General features: G+C 35.6%; 2 protein-coding genes and 1 long non-coding RNA gene across 4 annotated transcripts; all 3 read left to right on the forward strand.

Moving 5' to 3' along the window:
- The first annotated feature begins 3,639 nt into the window (after positions 1-3,639).
- On the forward strand, positions 3,640-4,500 carry LOC120332994 (uncharacterized). The gene has a single exon (XM_039400340.2). The coding sequence runs from the start codon at positions 3,640-3,642 to the stop codon at positions 4,498-4,500; it is 861 nt and encodes a 286-aa protein (XP_039256274.2).
- Positions 4,501-5,851: 1,351 nt separating this feature from the next.
- Positions 5,852-6,930, forward strand: LOC120332636 (uncharacterized). Its single transcript, XR_005568125.2, has 2 exons — positions 5,852-5,925; positions 6,321-6,930. It is a non-coding gene; the product is annotated as an uncharacterized LOC120332636 (long non-coding RNA).
- A 7,001-nt stretch (positions 6,931-13,931) lies between these two features.
- On the forward strand, positions 13,932-18,161 carry LOC120332611 (growth hormone secretagogue receptor type 1-like). Of its 2 annotated transcripts, none has more exons than XM_078119291.1 (9): positions 13,932-14,738; positions 15,051-15,182; positions 15,271-15,400; positions 15,492-15,620; positions 15,714-15,850; positions 15,953-16,098; positions 16,622-16,750; positions 16,847-17,013; positions 17,389-18,161. In XM_078119291.1, exons 1-9 carry the CDS (start codon positions 14,695-14,697, stop codon positions 17,473-17,475), a joined length of 1,101 nt encoding a protein of 366 aa, XP_077975417.1. In that variant the 5' UTR covers positions 13,932-14,694; the 3' UTR covers positions 17,476-18,161. The 2 variants fall into 2 exon arrangements, with proteins under 2 accessions (XP_077975417.1, XP_039255825.2); XM_039399891.2 differs by having other exon boundaries at positions 13,935-14,738; positions 16,875-17,013; positions 17,389-18,159.
- The last annotated feature ends 1,441 nt before the right edge of the window (positions 18,162-19,602 follow it).

Consider the following 19,602-nt stretch of genomic DNA (forward strand, 5'->3'; position numbering starts at 1 on the left):
ACAACAGGAACAACCATTATGATTCATCCAGAATATATAGCTTATCAGCGACATTTGGTGGTTCATATACGCATCACTGAATACAAAACAACAACAAAACAGTACGCAGCGTGCCAAGCAACGGAGTAGTTACCGGTACCTAGAAATAAGTTTTTACTAAAGTAGACGACTTCACCGGCACAAAAACGGAGTACCGTTAGGCAGTATGCAAATTACAAGTGAAAAGTGGGACATGACATGACATGTCATGATAAGTGATCATGTTAGGTCAAAGGTCAAAGATGACCTTCACGCTAGTGATGTTCTCTGTAGACATGCCGTGTACTGGTGTATTCTGTGTTTGTGTTGGGCTGTGTTGGTTGTATGTTAATCTGACTGTTTCTGTTGACTGAGGAGTCATCCGTAATAAATGCTTGCTGAATAATATATGAAGCCTCTTATATATGCCTTATGTGTTTGGCTAGACAACACATGACATGGTGTCAGAAGTGAAAAGTTCTCAGAAAGCCGAGAAAATCTAACGTTGCACAGCGTCAGATTTGACAGGACATTTTTACATTCACGTTTATTGTGCTTCGCCAACACAAGATTGTGTTATTGAGATGAAGTAAAAAGCTTCCCTGATAAATAACTGTTCAACATGGATCATTTCAATGCACCTGGTAATCTTGATATTCACCAAGGTAATTTAGCTGAAAACAGGCGACGATTTAAGCAGAGTTTTGACATATATTTGATTGCTGCAGAGAAGGACAACAAACCTGATGCTGCTAAAGTTGCCATGTTATTAAATTTTGCTGGTGAAGATGCTTTGGAACTATATGAAAATTTTACCTATGCTGAAGATGATGATAAACAGAACCTGAATAAAGTGGTTGAACAATTTGAAAACTATTTAAATCCACAAAAAAATATATTGTTTGAAAGATTTGAATTCTGGGAATACAAGCAAGAAAAGACTGAAACTGTTGATGAATATGCAAAAAGATTGAGAACACAAGTCAAACAATGCTAATTTGTAGCACCACAGAATATGGTGAGAGATAAATTTGTGCTTGGTTTAAGTGACAATTCTGTCAAAGAAAGATTGTTGAGAGAAAAAGATCCAACAATCACGAAAGCTCTTGAAATAGCACGCACAATAGTAACTTCAAGAAAGCAAATCGATCCAATGAAAAATACTTCGAATGCATGCGATACAAATATGTTCAAGAAAGAAGAAAATTCAGAGATCAACAATCTGCAGAAATCAAGAAATATAAAAAAGCAGACACAGAAGTCATGATCTTATGGAACATGTCAGTACTGTGGAAGATTTCATGCTCCAAGATCATGTCCAGCATTTGGCAAAAGATGCAACTATTGCAAGAAAATAGGACATTTTGAGTCTGTATGCAGACTCAAGTCAAGGAGGCCTGGTCGAAATAAAGATGTTGGTACCTTACAAAGACATGCAAAGGCTGACAGAGATGATAATAGTGAAGACAGAACACCAACATTGTACTGCCTGAATGATGTAAATTCATTAAATAATAAAGATAGTTGGCATGTTGATGTCAAAATTCTAGACAAATCAGTCAATTTCAAAATTGACACTGGTGCTGATTGCAATGTTATATCTGAGAAAATTTTTTATGAGTTGAAAGTCAAAAATTTGAAAATACATCCTACAAGCATAATATTGAAAATGTTTGATGGCAGAAAAATCAAACCTAAATGTAAAATATGTGTACCTTGTGAACACAAAGGCTTCACAAAACATATTGATATAATGATAGTCAAACATGATGTACCATCAGTACTTGGTTTGAATGCATGTATAAGTTCGAATCTTATAAAGAGAATTGATAATTTACAAAATTGTAATAAGGTTGAAGATGCATTCTCTGATATTTTGATGGCCTGGGAGTCATTGACAATTTTGTTCATAAAATTCAGCTTAAAACTGATGTAAAACCCATAATAAATCCACCTCGCAGAGTACCTGTTGCTCTAAGAGAGTTGCTCAAAGCTGAATTGAATCGTTTGGAAGATTTGAATGTTATTGAAAAAATTACTGAACCTACAGAATGGGTCAATAGTCTAGTAATTGTAAAAAAGAAGAATAATGCTTTACGAATTTGCCTTGATCCTTTGCATTTGATTCGTGCTATAAAACGGGAACATTTTCCAATGCAAACTATTGAAGATATTATGACTAGAATGTCTAATGCCAAATATTTTTCTGTACTTGATGCTAATCATGGTTTCTGGCAAATTAAGTTAGATGATGACAGTGCAAAATTATGCACATTTAACACAATTTTTGGGAGATATTTTTTCAAACGACTACCCATGGGTATTTCTAGTTCTAGTGAAGTTTTTCAGAGAATTATGACCCAAATATTTGCAAATATTGAAGGTGTTGAAGTAATTATTGATGATATACTAGTGTGGGGCAGTACACTAGAGGAACATGACCAACGGTTGTCTATTGTTCTTGAAAATTTCAGACAAAGCAATTTGAAATTGAATCGTGATAAATGTAAATTTCGTTTGACTGAAGTTAGTTACAATGGTCATTTACTTACTTCTGAGGGTATAAAGCCAGATCCCAAAAAACTGAAAGCTATTTCTGCCATGCCTATCCCTTGTAATGTGAAAGAATTGCAATGTTTTTTGGGTAAGTGTACTTATTTGTCGAAATTTATGAAAAATCTGTCCAATGGTGCTTCACCTTTAAGACAATTGTTAGAAAAAGATATTGAATGGTTCTGGGGTCCTGAGAAAAACAGTGCTTTTGAGAAATTGAAATATGCTATTTCTAATGCTCCTGTGCTAAAATATTTCAATGTTAATGAACCTGTGATTTTATCTGTTGATGCGGGCTCAAAAGGAGTTGGCGCATGTTTAATTCAAAATGGTCGACCAGTGGCATATGCGTCTAAATCGCTTACAGAATGTCAGCAAAATTACGCGCAAATCGAAAAAGAAATGTATGCAATTGTTTTTGGATGTGAACGCTTTCATGACTATCTGTTTGGCCAAGTTCACATCACTGTTCAATCAGACCATAAGCCACTTGAGACAATATTGAAAAAACCATTACATTGTGCTCCGATGCGTTTACAACGCATGATTCTAAGAATACAATCTTACCCGCTGGATGTTAAATATAAAGCTGGTAAAGAACTTTATATTGCTGATGCTTTAAGTCGAGCATATGATTCCTCAGAGTATTCATCTGAGAAGGAAGAAGAACTATATGATGTCAATCTTCTTGAATATGAAGATATGAAAGAATGATTCACAAATGCAATCATTGTATAAAACTGTCCAAAAAGGCTGGCCAGTGAAAAGGTCACAAGTATCTCAAGACGTAGTCGAATATTGGAATTATCGAGATGAGATAACGGTCTGTGAGAATTTACTTCTCAAGGAGAGCGTATAATAATTCTAACAAAACTGAGACCGAATATATTGAAGAGAGTTCATATTGCTCATTTTGGAATCGAAAAGGCAAAGTCACGAGCAAGAGAATCTGTCTTTTGGCCAAATATCAATGCTGATATAGAAGATTATGTTTCCAAGTGTAAAACATGCTTGAAACATAGAAGAAGTAATCAAAAAGAACCTTTGATTCCACATGAGATTCCAAACATGCCTTGGTCTACAGTTGCCTCAGAAATATTTTACTACAAAGGAAAAGATTATCTGTTGGTTGTTGACTACTTTTCAAAATATCCAGAAATTGCGAGATTGCAGAACAAGACAAGTTATTCTGTAATGTCAGCTATGAAAGAAATCTTTGCTCGTCATGGCATACCTGAAAAAATTGTAGCTGACAATATGCCATTTAACAGTTCAAATTTTTTGAAATTCTGCAGAGATTGGGAAATACAAATTGTAACTTCAAGTCCAAATTATCCAAGAAGCAATGGTCTTGCTGAGAGATTTGTACAGTCTAACAAGAATTTGCTGAAAAAGGCTGATGATTCTAATAGAGATATTTATCTGTCGTTACTTGAATTTCGTAATACTCCAATTTCTGATATGTCATATTCACCGTCTGAATTACTGATGAGCAGGAAGCTAAGGTCGAAAATACCTGTTTCAAAGAAACTTTTGAATCCGAAAGTTGCAAAGAATGTTCACTCTCATTTGCATCAAAGACGGATGAAACAGAAGAAATTTCATGATAGATCTGCTAGGCAGATGAAAGAATTACAAAATCAAGATGTTGTAAGAATCAGACGTGATGGTGAATGGATTTCTGCAATTGTGGTTGGTAAACATAATACACCCAGATCATATTATGTTGAGACTCCTGATGGTTCAAGATATAGAAGGAATCGATATCATCTTTTGAAAACAAGAGAAGATATACCTACATATACTGGTCCGATGATTGACTCAACTTATGATTATGAAGAAAATGAGAATGTTCAAGTACCACAAAGACAATTAAGAAGATCTAGGAGGAATAGAAGAAGACCTCGTCGTTTTATTGAAGAATATTAATATGCTTATTATTTGATGATTGTCCCTTTAAAACGCTTTCTGTCATGCTTCATTCTCAACTTTGAATCTAGTTCTGAGTGATGCATGATATGTCTTTAATTTTCATTAACAAGGGGGATGTCATGATAAGTGATCCTGTTAGGTCAAAGGTCACTGAAGATGACCTTCACGCTAGTGATGTTCTCTGTAGACATGCCGTGTACTGGTGTATTCTGTGTTTGTGTTGGGCTGTGTTGGTTGTATGTTAATCTGACTGTTTCTGTTGACTGAGGAGTCATCCGTAATAAATGCTTGCTGAATAATATATAAAGCCTCTTATATATGCCTTATGTGTTTGGCTAGACAACACATGACATGACAAGTGAAGAAAATAATAAACAATGAAATATTCACAAGAGAGATATGCGTATGGGAATTAAAATGGATACAGCTGAGCTGTAGAATAACATGGATCGATGCAGGAGGCAATTTATATTGGAAGCTATGCTAGACACTTCACAGATAACAGTCAAGCTACTGGAAACTATAAGCCTCCAGGTATTGGTTTTTCAATGAATATTTAAAATATTTATAATTTCTGGTCCGAATACTGCCAGGGAGTGAGTTCCATAACTTTACCCCAATAAACTTGATTGAGTGTTGAGTTAGTTTGGTAGAAAAACGGTTCACAAAATACGAGCACTTGCTAGAGGAACGAGTTCCATATGAGTGAACATAACTCTGTTTCAAAAAATAGTTGGTGAATACAGGGGGAAGTTTTTTGTTATGATGTTGGTGCATTATTTTTAAGATTTCTATTTTGTGCAAATCGACCATTTTAATTATACGAAGACTGTAGTAAAAAAGAGTTAAATGGGTGCGAAAACCGACATTGGAAATAGTGCGAATTGCTCGATTCTGGATAATTTTAATGTGATGCAATAAATTTTTATCGGTCGACCCCCACGCAGCAATACCATACTGAATATGGGACTGAACTAAAGAGAAGTAAATCATGCGTAATGTTGTTAATGATACAAAATGCCGAAGTTTATATAATATCCCAACTGATTTAGATAGTTTAACAGCCAGGTTAGAAATTTGAACATCCCACCTCATTTTGTTGTCTAGATATACATCAAGATACTTATAGCTATGGACATTTTCAAGTTCTACATCATCAATTTGGACTACTAAACCCTGTTGAGCTTTATTTTTGTGTGGTGATATTAACATAGTCTTTGATTTATCAATGTTTATTGTGAGTTTTTGGCCTTCATCCAATTAGCTACTTTTGCAATTTCAGTGTTCACTTTAACTTGAAGGGCTGCTGGAGATTTGTTGCTGTCTTGGAAAATAATGAAGAAGAATGTGATATGTCATTGATGAATACTAAAAATAGAAATGGACCCAAACAGCTACCTTGTGGGACCCCGTGGGTCACTGGTAAGACTGGAGAATAATTTGTTCCCACTTGAACATACTGTAACCTTCCGCTTAAGTAACTAGAAATGAGTTTATTTGCAAGCCCTCTAACACCATAATGACTCAACTTGTAAATCAGGATATCATGGTTAACTGTGTCAAAAGCTTTCTTTAAATCTAAAAAAGTGGCACTAACAAACTCTTTTTTTTCTAGTTTATCATAGATAAATGATATAGTATCTAAAATGGCATGAGATGTAGAGTGACTGTTTTGGAAGCCGAATTGAGATTTATTTATGACATCGTATTTTGTAAAAAACTACTAAGTCTTTTATAAATCAAGCGTTCAAAAATTTTATCTATCGATAAAAGGATTGATATCGGTCTATAATTTGAAACGAGTTTTTTGTTTCCAGATTTAAAGAGAGGAATTACACGAGCAATTTTCAGAGATGAGGGGAATATGCCGAGTGACAACGAGAAATTGAAGAACTCTGACACGCATGGAGCAATGAGGTCAGCAACATTCTTTAGGAAACGTGCTGTATTGTCTGGCCCAACGGCTTTCCTCATCTTGAGGTTCCGAATTTCTACCAGCAATTCATTCGGCGTAGCCAAACTCATAAATATGGACTGACTCACACGGTTGCGAAGAAAATGTTTGAAGTTACCCGAATCGTTAGAAAACTTCTCTGAGAGGCTGGCCCCAATAGTTGAGAAGTACTCGTTAAATTCACTCGATATCAAAAAGCCACCCCTGGTGAATATAGGGCAGAGAATATAGGGCAGATTGTAGCGCATATTTCTTGTAGTGAAAGCGTATTTTTTGTAAAACGTGCAACTTTTGGAAATGATAACAATGTATTATTTGGTACTAAATTTCTTAGGAACATTTTAAAATTATTTCCAGGTAATCCTCAAGTGCGCTACGAAACTCATTTTCTAGGCGTTTTTCAGGGACTCGTCTGATGGCCTAAGTGGAATTCTTCACGATACACGTATTTTTAAAAAGTAAATTCTGCAGAAATCGTATGGTAATTAGTTTTGGTGCTAACGTTACGAGTGGTTTCGCGAGGTGGCGCCTAAAAACTGGTTTATATGTTTCAAGCCATCATTATGATTAAAAACAATCAACAACCTATCATAAGTACTATCAGAGGATCAACTGTAGAATCTCCCCTGGAACCGCCTGGGTAGGAAATTCTTCAGTTGGACTCACCTAGGGGGGAGGGGGATCTTCAGTTGGTCCTAGCTGGGGTGGAGATTCTTCAGTTAATCCCGTTTCCCAATTGAAGAATGTCCCTTCCCACAACCCACCTAAGCCGATAATACCAGTTGATCCTTTATTTGAACTAGTAAATACCAGTTGCTCCTTCATTTGACCTGGACTAATTATTTGGTAGGGTTAGAGTTGGTCTTAGTTGGGTGGAGATTCTACAGTTGGTCTTAGTTGGGGTGGAGATTCTACAGTTGGGTACCCTGGAGGGGAGATTTTTCAGTTGATGCACATTAGAAAAGTTCAGCCTAGTTCATCAGAGATATTTCCAGACTAATTCTCCTAACTAAAAACTGACGAATAGCATTCAAAAAACGCGAAAACGAAGTGATTTTTGGGCGCTCCAAAATTATGTGTACGAACATGGAGGTAACTAATTTTGTTCGCCTACTTTACATCAAGTTGTGTAAATGAACGTAAGACTATAGGCAGGGGGTGTAGTCACTTGGCGAACACAGACTATCCCCGAACTCGTGATAGAACTAAAATAAGGAAAATCGGAATAAAATTGTGGCCTAACGCCTAACCTGGTACACATACTACGCGACGGAGAACTAGAATTAAATGCCAAAGCCAGAGGTTAAAATGTGCGACGAATACAAGTTCTGGAACGAGTTCTCAGTCTACTACGCCATCAAAGGCCGTTTCCGAACTGCGGCCGAATTTCGTTGCAGCAGTTTTCAAAACAACCTTATTTCAATTTTTTTCAGTAGAACTAGTGTTATTTCCTAAATATGGCCCAAATATTTTAATCTCCTTTTTTGGACTTTAATACCTTTGTATTCTGGGACCCTATTCCGGTCTATTGCACTTCCGCACAATAAAAGTTTACACTTTTGTTTGTTAATTCTTATTCCTGTCCCCACTTCAAAGCGTTCTAACGATGTAGGATTTTCATCAATAGAGGCCAAATTTATTACTGTCAAAGTTGTGTTCTATGCGTAACCTTCATAAATCTCAATATCCTCACTACGATTCTGTATTCCTAAAATATTTTTATTAGATCCAATATTGGTTGCTAAAAGCTCAGCTTTGAACAGATGTAAATATGTTGTAATGGACATATTTGTCTCACTCCCCTTGTTAACAGAAGCTCCTTTAATAAGTATCCATTCGTGATAATTTTTGAATGGGTGGCAAAGTTTGAATCTGTTTTAAAATATATTTGCCGAAGCCTAATTTTTGCAAAAGCAGAATCACTACTTCGCGATCGACAGTGTTATACGCTTCCTCTTGGTAAATTGAAAATATAAGAAAAGGAATGTTTTGTTGGTTGGCCCAAAAAGACGTAATCTCGAAAACCTAATAAACTTTCATGAATTACCCTTTCAAAAATAAATTCAGTTTGGGCTTGCCCTATTAGTAGTTCAGGTAATACATTTCTCAACCTATTTGCTATAATATAATAATTTTGCTATAAGTTTATATACAAAGTTCAACAAGCAAGCCAGTTTATTAGCTCATTATTGTCTCCACTTTCATATAATGGAGATATGGCATCTAATACTTAACCACGTGGCATTTACCTGTATCACGAAAGCTTTATAAAGAATAAGTTGAATTGGTTTAAGTAACTTTCAAAACTTTTAATTTAAAAATGAATTTCTATTAGAGAGTAAACCAAAGTACCATTTTGCTTTCTCAGAACTGTAAACATACGTGCCTTTTCGTTTGACTTTTCTAATTTAGAATGCACTTGGTTGATTTTGCACCTTCTTCTGCCAACGATATTCGCGACCTTATAATTGTGCTATTGGATTTAGTTCTATAATGCTTTTAAGTTTGTTTCTTTAGATCCGGTACCTTTATCTTCAACCTGCCCTACATTTTATTGTATGCTACCCTTTATTTGGTTAACAGTTCATGCTCTAGTTCATTATTCTATTGGCGCCTCACTTTTGAACAGTGAATTTCCCGTGTTTTATTTTTATTTTTACAAAGATCCTGATAGGAGACTCTTTCTTATATAGTATTTTCCATTCAAATGCCACTTCTTTAAAATTGCTATAATCCTTTGAAAAATTTGTCAAGTTTGTTTAGTTCAAAAATATACTTTTTTCAATAACCAAGGCCATGTTGCATGTTAGTTAAGGCAATGAGCATATATAGAATGAGTGGAAACTTCCAAATATTTGCTCATTAATCCATTGTGACCTGCATTTTTTACGTCGTCCAGCTAAATGGTTCGTTGCATATGGAGAAAGTATATCGCTCGCTGCAATATTCCCTTGCTTCGGCCGCGCCAGTTGCGAAATTGGCCGTATTGAGGCTTTTAATTTTTCGATTCGTGTTCGGTTTTGGGTTTCGAAGTATGGTACGTTAAAAAGCATACTAAGTATAAGCATATGCTTATTGGGAATGCATATCTATTAGGTATAGCACAGAATATGAAGTCAAGTGCGGTTATTTCTGATTATAGCATGGGATTTTGGTACATGTTTATCCATGGGAAAGGAAAGTGATGAGAAGTCCCAAATATATGGCGAACCACAGCTTCTCGCAATCATAGTTTATAAGGCGCTCCATACGAAGCCCCAGGGCTCTCCGATTTCAAATCACTCTGGCAGTCTGGGATATCTTGACAATAAAAACGAAGACAAAAATTAGAAGAATAGCAGGGAATCGCCTTATCGGCTTTCCTCTCCACATGAGTGAATATGTTAACCCCATCCTATATCAATGAATACAAAGCCCCACGTCCCCCTTTACATGGGTCGTAACTCGTAACGAGTGGGGGAAATCAAATTTTTTGTCAGCTGGTTCCATCACAAAAGTCATAGTTTTCGGCCGGTTCTGTTACATGTCTTTTTAGTAATGCTGACCGATTCGCTGATCTCATTAAATTTCGTGAGACGGTTCTATAGATCGGGCTAAATCCCACCACTGGTCTTATCCATCCCCGTGGTTTGAGAAAAAAATTGCGAATTTTTTATTTTGTGTTATTTTTGCGCCATCATATTTTTCAATTTCTAATTTTGCGTAAATCGCGTCAACATCGTTTTTGTAAATTGAGAAACGTTGAAGCAGATAAGCAAGGCATGTGAATAATGTAGGCTATTCTATGCAAATTTTCCGAGATATTGCCAAGAAATAATAGTTTGACCACGTAGAAATGCCATTATTGCTGATTTATTCACGTGTTAAGTATCAGTGTTTTAAGCATCAGTATCTGCACAGACATGCTCATTAAAATAAATGTGTTACTTAATTTTATTGAAGGCACACAGTGTTAAAGAAGTATGGTAAAATTGCCTAACTTCGAGCAAATGACCTTATTCTGTTATAACTGTATCAATACTGTAATACATTTACAGACTCATGTCAGTATGTGGTATTTCTACTAGTTCTGTGTATGTTAAAACAATTTTACCATTACTGTGTACTGTATTATAAGGACAGGATTCACAATCTTGCCTTCGATCGATTTGCACATACTAACATAACACAGTATTAGCATTTGCAAAGTTAAACCGTATGATTTTCATCCTGTTCAAAATTTTGTCAGACAAGGATACCGGTATGCCAATTTTAGTTTTTGTCCGAAGCAGGCAAATCTGGTGAATGAAATTCATTTCACTACCACTACCAGGAATTCTAACATTTGATTCGGTATATTCCAGTGAAAAAAACACTGGTCTACAAGACATACCGGTACCCTACCACAGTCTACAAATATACTGACACCAAGCAAGCAGCCCATGCTTTCAAAAAACAATGACCGTACCGTAACTAAATACTCCCATACCGGTACCCGACATGGAATGGTAGGTGACCGGATGAGTAATATAATATAACACCAAGTACGGAACTATTCGCCATTCACTATTCCTCAAATCTTAGCAAAGCAGGGATTCCATTACGAACCACCGACGTTCGATGGCACGTGATCAGAAGAACAGAAGCGTCCACAGAACGTTCGGTGACGTCATAGCAAACAAAAACAAATCTCACAGAGAAAACAGAAAAATTTGAAATAAATAAAAGTAATAGCCTTCTGGAGAAAAATTTCATCTTTAACCACTAAAAATTTCAAAGCAATTGGTCCAGTAATCAAACAGAAAGGCGACTTTTTAGATTTTCCACTAGGTGTCCAAAAAGTGTCAAAGAACAACAACAACAACAACAAGAGAGCTATGCTCAAATATATGGACACGTAGAGTCACATAATTTTGATGACGTCATAGCGAAAAAAGAAGTGATAGCCTTCTGGAGAAAATTTTTATCTTTAACCACTAAAAATTTCAAAGCAATTGGTCCAGTATTCGAAGAGAAAAGCGACTTTTTAAAAACGTGTCGAGCGGTACTGAGTTAGCAGTCAGGCAGCATCTTACCTGTACACTGTAGGCCATATACGGTAATTGATCACAGAACAGTTGTTCTCTTGCAAATTTTATGTTGTTTACACTTTAGGACAGATAATTGATCACAGAACAATTCTTCCCTTTCAAATTTTATGTTGTTTCCAGTAGACTCTCATCAAAATAAACAAATATAGTAGGCTACAAGTGCTACAACGCTTGCATTACTGCACTGGTAGGACCGTGAAAGAATAAGTTACGGTAATTTCATTGTGGTAAGACACCGGTACCGGCACCAGTACCAGTATCGTACTTACGTACTGAGCTACCAGTACCGGTTAGCAGTCAGCCAGCATCTTACCTGTACACTGTAGGCCATATACGGTAATTGATCACAGAACAGTTGTTCCCTTGCAAATTTTATGTTATTTACACTTTAGGACAGATAATTGATCACAGAACAATTCTTCCCTTTCAAATTTTATGTTGTTTCCAGTAGACTCTCATCAAAATAAACAAATATAGTAGGCTACAAGTGCTACAACGCTTGCATTACTGCACTGGTAGGACCGTGAAAGAATAAGTTACGGTAATTTCATTGTGGTAAGACACCGGTACCGGCACCAGTACCAGTATCGTACTTACGTACTGAGCTACCAGTACCGGTACCGAACCTGTAGGTCTGATATTCCGTTCCGCATACGATAGGCTATAAAACTTGCATTGCAGCATTAGTAATACCGCGGAAGGAATAAGTCAATTTCACTGCGTTACGGCACCGGTATGGCAACTTACCAGTACCGACCTACAGTAGCTGTAGTACTGAGCAAGACAATCGATCGCGAAACCGCTTGAAATAAGTGTAAAACAGTGTTCCCATGAGTAAAAATAAATACCGCGAAATTTTGTATGAAATATCATATCTCATAGGATTCATATAAAATTTAAGAATAAACAAAAGTAATAGCCTTCTAGCGAAAAAATTAATCTTCAACCACTGAAAATTTCAAAGCAATTGGTCCAGTATTCGAAGAGAAAAGCGACTTTTTAAAAACGTGTCAAAGAACAAGAACAACAACAAGAACAAGAACAAGAACAACAACAACATAATATTGAAACGATCGTTATGTCCACTACGTGTCCAACAACATAATATTGAAACGATCGTTATGTCCACTACCGTGTCCAATAACATGATAAAGAACAACAACAACATATTAACAAAACTATCAATAGGTCCACTACGTGTCTAATAATGAGTATCAAAATAAATATGCCGCACATTCGTGTTTTAGGCCAGTATGGTATTGTGCATACATCCCGTCTTCAGTATTTATAATTACTAATTCATTTATATTGCTTTTACGAGACGAATAAACATACATACAAATCAGTTAAATGTTCAAACCAGTGACTATGTCTTGAGCATCGGTCTTTTCTGATACAATAACCAATCAGCAATAAGTCAATAATGACACAATATTTGCAATTGTGGAACCGCTCATGCGGATATCCAAGCATAAGTGCAACCCAAACATTGTTGTTTTTAGTTATGTTTCCAAAAATTAGTTCCATGAAAGAACTAAATTATCAATATGTTTTTCGAGGTGCTTTAGTAAAATTTGGTCTCGAAAGAGCTACGATAGACTAAGCTAAAAATAACCATCAATACCTGTGGGCGAGCAGCACATGGTTGAATACGTTTTATTTTACAAAAAAAAAAAAAACGATGGTGTGAACCGATAAATGAGACAGATTAAGGATCCAACGCAGAATGACAATATACCTTATTATTTATCGAAATTTGTGAAATACATTCAAAAGCATTTTTTTGAATACATAAAATGTACATAAATGCTTTTAGTACGCAGGATTAGCAAATGTCGTAAAGAAAGTCACTCGAAAGTTACTCTTTTACAAAATTCTTTAATATCGATTGCTCGTAATATGACAATTACAAATTTTGGATCTTTATACATTTTATATGCACTTATAGATTTAGAATGAATTTGATTCATTTGACATAAAAATGTGATTAAACATTTTGTGGCACGGCATTTACTGATGAACGACAATTATTCACCCAATTATCAATATTTTTAATTGAGATTGATTATCAAATAAGAACCTTATGGATAAGGTAGTACAAGTGGCCACTTGAATTATTAATTTCTAATTACTCCATTTGATATTACGCAAAATTGAGCGTACGATTGGTATACTTACGAATGAAAAATCACAGTAGTCTTCGGGCCTACAAGTGCTTAACAATTTGTGTTCAAATTTGACATAGCTTTCAATAGTATTGACAAAATGTTCTATATTTTCATTAGTCGACTATCAAATGATCTTCTGCATAATTATGGTTGAGTACCATCAATTAGAATCGGAGTATAAAACATAGGGACAGTTTTCAAAGAAAAATCAGAAGATATAATTCGAATCATAGAACTACTAGTAAGAACAAAGGTATGGCTAAATTAGGTTCAGCGAAAAAATAGTAAATCTCCGAACTAGCTTGAGATTTTATATGAGAATCGTATACGAGTGCTTATTAAATCTACCGAAAATATGCTCATTGCTCACTTTGTAAAATGATTTTTACAAACTTAATAATAAAGAATACACATGAATACTTATATGGATTCTTTTCAATTTGATTATTGCTTCGGTTTTCACTCTATAAAACGATACGACTTATTTCCAATTCAAATATTCAACAAATTTACAATGCGCAACCGTTAAAAAGCCAATTCGTTAATTTTGTCGGTTTTTACTTTTCTATTATACGATAGGACCTATTATACGATCCGACTTATTTTCAATCCTAATATTAAACAAATTTACAAATCCTCCGAAAAAGCGTTTCAGGTATTATAGAAACATCGCAGAAATATTGCTATTTTGAATAAATCTTGTGGAATACTAACACACCGTAGATGAGAGCAGAGAATCCCGTATTGATGAAAATTCTTGCCCCTACTCCGACTTTCGCACACATGAAATCTCGAATTCTATACTATATAGTTCAGAATATTGCTCCAGTTTATGCGTCAACTTCAATAACGATTTTAAACTAAAATATAGTAAATTTAACTGATAAGCGTTTAATACATTTTCACCTAATACGTTTAAAAACGAAATTTAGAAAATTGTGTAATTTGATGCGAAAATTATTGCACTAAGTTCCGCACTAGTTTTTAAGTCTTCAGAAAAATGACGGAATTAGTCACAATAGCACACTTGAACACAAATATCACGTAAGTATTATTTATTTTACAATGATTAATTATGAAATGATTATTAAACCAAGAATATAATCAATGAAATTCAAATTAATTCAAAGAATCTGAATATAAATAGAACAATTGAACACGTGAAATATTATAGATTGAGAAATAATACTAAAAGTCATTTTTATAAGATACCGGTAAGTGATTTTGGCCAAAGGAATTTATGTGCATCGCGGAATGTAAAAGCTGTCCCGCGTGACTTATGTAATGTATTTCTGTCGAACAATATTTTAATATTTTCGTCAGTGTAGTAAGCTAATCTGACTTTTATGTTTTCAGAGACCGAATTAGACCATTCAGCAAAAATGGAGCAATTGCTGCTGCTATATTCATTTTACCAATGGCATTGTTTGGTATTTTTGCAAACGTTGTTACCATTATCGTCATCGTAAGATCGAATAAACTCTCCAAGTAAGACTTATCTTGCTCATTCGTTATTAAAAAAATGTTGTGAATAGGAACTATGATGATACATAATATCGTGATTTATATTTTTTAGATCGGTATTTAATTTCATGATCGTCAGTCTCTGCGTTTCTGATTTATTCTCTGCAATCATCAGCCCTTTGTCTCTTCATCGACGTACATTGGGATATGACGACTGGATGATGCCGGAATTTTTTTGCAAGGTGCACATCGCTGTAAATTTGAAATGATTATCAATTTTCTTCGTGCTCCATAATTGTATTTTCATGAATATTTTCTTTTGTAATTTTTAAGGTATTTTGGTCTTTTGATAATTGGACATCGATCGTAACATCATTCCATATTTTGCTGTTCTCTGGCGTAAGGATGTTTTCCATAAGCGCTCCAACATATTATCAAAGAATGACTCTTTACCACGTGAAAGTAAGTAACATACATTTTTTGGCTTCGAGCCAAATATACATAGAATTTCAAACACTTACTGCAGCTTCTAGTTTTTCCATTTTTTCGTTATAGATCATGGTCTGTATTACATGGTTTATAGCTTTCGGATCTGGATTCATTCCATATTGGTTATGGTTTGGACTCAAAGATGAGGATCGATCCGAAGGAATAGGTTCAAACTGGCCTGACTGTACGTTGAAATACCAATGGTATGTTACTCCAATTATATCTTTGAGCATGAGATAATCTGAGTGCTGTTGTGGCCTTATTTTATTGTGTATGTTGTTCACTTAAATAATTTACTATTCCAGGCTGCAAAGTTTCAAGCTGTATACCAAAGTAGCTTACGGTATATTTTTCTACATGCCCATGATTGTTGTTTCAATTATATCTCCGATAATAGCCAAACTTATTTTGAAGAAAAGAAAAGAAAGGATCCAGAGGAAAAACAATGAAGGTAGGCTTACAAGTTGTGAGAAATAATTTTGGTCCAAAGTTTGTTGTAGAAGAATGAGATTTGTTGATTTATTAAAATATCTAGAAAATATAAAGGTTTACTGTATTAAATTTGATCACTGATTGTTTTATTCCTCATTTAAATATAATCTAACGCTTTGTATATTACTTCACAAAGCACTCAATTTTAATGTTATTCCCGTTTCAATCTCATAATACTGAAATACTGTTTAAACTGTACCTTAACTTAAAAAAGATATTCGCTCATAGCAGACATAAAACGCAGGGTGAGCAAATGAAACAATTATGGATTCAAAAATCTTGCATAAAAACGGTAATCTTCTATTTGATTACATTTAGTGATAAAACAACATCCAATTACTAAATGTACGAGAACTTACTATAACCTATCAATGAAAATCATTTTCAACTCCATAAATCACCTAAACATCCGGGAGTTTGGTAGCAGTGGTCGTCACACTAAATTCTCATCATGCTATCAATTTTAACGGCGACAATTGTAGTTTCAGCAGCAACTGGACAAAATACTTTGAGTGATTTTGAACGAAAACATCAGCGAAGAGAAAATAGTGCTATTTTACAACTCTTCGTAATTGTTGGATCTTTTATGCTGGGATACGTGCCGAGTTCGGGTTTGTAACATTTTAACATGACATAGAATAAATAATTATGGTTGCAAGAATTACTTATTAAAAACCTAAGCTTTTTATTTCTTGCACGGATTACAGTTGGGCTTATTTGTGCATTCATTTGCAGCATATTTTTTGTACTCTCTGGCTGTGCCTCAGACCACATTAGCGGAAGAAATTACTCACTGGAACTTTGGAATGATATCCTACATTCTTCTCCGAGTGTCGGAATGTGTCAACCCAATATTCTACAATATTGCATCAAGGTATATTGAATAAGAAACTTACATTTTAAAAAATGAGCCCCTCGTAAACGAATACCCAATTTATTGGGCACGAAGTATACCTAGGACCGTTTTGTCAAATTTTTGTTGTTGATGGAATTTTTTTTTTCGTTATTGTTTTTGTGAAAAATCGTTTTTCTCTTCAATTACTGAGCCTATTGCTTTTCTGGACCAATTCGGGGGTGAAAGATTGTTGGTGTCACTAGAAAGCTAATTTTTTGCATGACCACACCGTTTTCATTCCTTCGTTTTGATTTTGCGAACAGCTTTATATTCCAATTCCAACATATTTTTGCATTATAATGTACACTAAAATAAGTGTTACTACAATAAATACTTTTTTATTTGAAAATTTAGCAAAATGCGGAAAGAAACAATACTATTCTTCAAAAGTGTACTGCTAAAGTGTTGTCCGTCCCGGTACTCCGAAACCATCGTGAGTGAGGTTCCGACCAGCGCAACAGGTTATACATCACGGGATGGTAACCAGAAAATTGATCTATAGATTGCACATGGTGGAGTTTGTTCTTATCATTCAGAAATAAATCAGAGTTATTTACGTGTTCTACAGCAGGTCGAATTTCGGAATAGGTCCAACTCGACAAATAATTTATGAGATAACATCTGAGAATATAATTTATTTATGGCATTGTATTTAATTAGATTTATAAACAAAACCTGATTTAAAAATTCATGTTCTCAACTGCCAGTGAAGCAGTATTCGATTTACAAATCCGGCTGTGTCCAACAATGAGTGGGATAGTTAAAGTACGGTACTCCGGAAAATAAACAGTTTGTTGTACTAACGTGTGTTTAGCTGTATTTTACCGTTTTTTCATTTATTCTATAGATGTGACAATGTATGGAAAAATTTGACAAAAGGGAAGCAGAATTCAAAATATTTTTGTTATTGATGTAATAAACGATTGCGTAATTATTGCTATGCTCTTTCCAATTCATTAATAAACTGACAGGTATACTGTAAATGTGCCATTACTATATATAACATATACTCTCAGACTTTCGAGTATTGGAATTTATAATCCACGTTGTGATTTATCTTTCCGGCTGTGATTTCCAATAAACGATTGCGTAATTATTGCTATGCTCTTTCCAATTCATTAATAAACTGACAGGTATACTGTAAATGTGCCCATTACTATATATAAAATATACTATCAGACTTTCGAGTATTGGAATTTATAATCCACGTTGTGATTTATCTTTCCGGCTGTGATTTCATTTCCATTGTTTGACGATCTTCCAAAACAACTCAGGTTCTTTCGACTGATTCAACTTAGACGAATTAAGAGTAGCAATAACAGTGACAAGCCGGTAAGCGGCCAGGATCTCCGCTGATACCTAGGCCCGCGGCATACAGTATATCGCGAGGATCCAATTCATTATCCAGCGTTTAGGTGAACCACCCACTAACAGCGAGAAGTACATCAAATCCCAAGCAAATAACACTTCCGTATATCAAGAATACCTGCAACAGCTGCTATCCAGTGGTGAGATTCAAATTTCTTGTCAGCCGGTTCCTTCACAAAAGTCATATTTTTCAGTCGGTTCTGTTACAAACAGAACATTGACAGTAACCAGTAATGGCAACCGGTTCGCTGATCTCATAAAATTCTGCAAGACGGTTTTATAGAACCGGTGCGAACCGGCTGAATCCCACCGCGGCTCCTATCCAATCCTCCCTAAATACTTGATGTGCGATCTGAACTGGCAACTCTCCGTAAATGTTTTGACGGGCAACTTCTTGAAGTTACTGAATAATGTCGGATTACACCCCAGCAATCTTTCACCATCCAAGAAAAATTGTTGACCTTTAACGACAGCGTGCCGCAGTGTCCTCTAACGACATGCAATAACCAGTTACCAGTCCCGCACTCAAGCAACCGGTTACCGCCGGTTTGGCTCGGCGGTGTGGCTCAACGGGCTAAGCGTTAGGAATACGCTCGCCACCGCACTTCTAATTACCCTGCGTGGGTTCGCAGTTTCGAATCCCATGCAGGGATGGTTGTGTGCGAGAGGATTGCTGGACTCCTCGCCGTCGTTGGGTGGTTCACGTAACCGCTGGTCGGTTAGGGCTTCCTCCACCACCAAGTCCATGCTTCCGAAAACAAATAATATTACCTGATCCCATACCCGACTTGAAATGGTAACCGGACGAGAGGCCGTGGTTCGCCATATGGATAAGCCGTCCTATCGGCTTTACTCTCCCCCGGGATAAATATGTAAATCTTATCCTATCCTACCATGCGATTAAGAAAAAGAGCTGGTTACCAAAAATGCTAGTTCATTTAGACTCGTTCCGTTAGCGTGTTCCGTTGAGTTCATTTCAAACGCTGCGCGTTCCGTTGACATACTCGCTTGACTGATATACTATGACTGAAAATAAGGAAAATAATGTTCACTAAAATCCCTAAGGCTTCTCCAGTTTATGGAGTATCGAGACCAAAGACAACTTATTGGAAAGAGTACTTTGCCATGCGGAAGGTAGCGCTCTTGGAATTTTAATTTTCGACTTGGTTGGCGAGCAAACCGCGATAAATTGTGAAAAAA

This window comes from Styela clava, chromosome 13, assembly GCF_964204865.1.
Source record: "Styela clava chromosome 13, kaStyClav1.hap1.2, whole genome shotgun sequence".
Classification (NCBI taxonomy): domain Eukaryota; kingdom Metazoa; phylum Chordata; class Ascidiacea; order Stolidobranchia; family Styelidae; genus Styela; species Styela clava.

Bases quoted from the DNA above. Each gene is read 5' to 3' on its own strand.
- LOC120332994 (XM_039400340.2), top strand. From the start codon at position 3,640: ATGCCTTGGTCTACAGTTGCCTCAGAAATATTTTACTACAAAGGAAAA.
- LOC120332611 (XM_039399891.2), top strand. From the start codon at position 14,695: ATGACGGAATTAGTCACAATAGCACACTTGAACACAAATATCAC. The intron at 15,183-15,270 runs GTAAGACTTATC...TATATTTTTTAG, and splicing joins AGATCGAATAAACTCTCCAA to ATCGGTATTTAATTTCATGA. The intron at 16,751-16,874 runs GTTTGTAACATT...ATTCATTTGCAG, and splicing joins GGGATACGTGCCGAGTTCGG to CATATTTTTTGTACTCTCTG.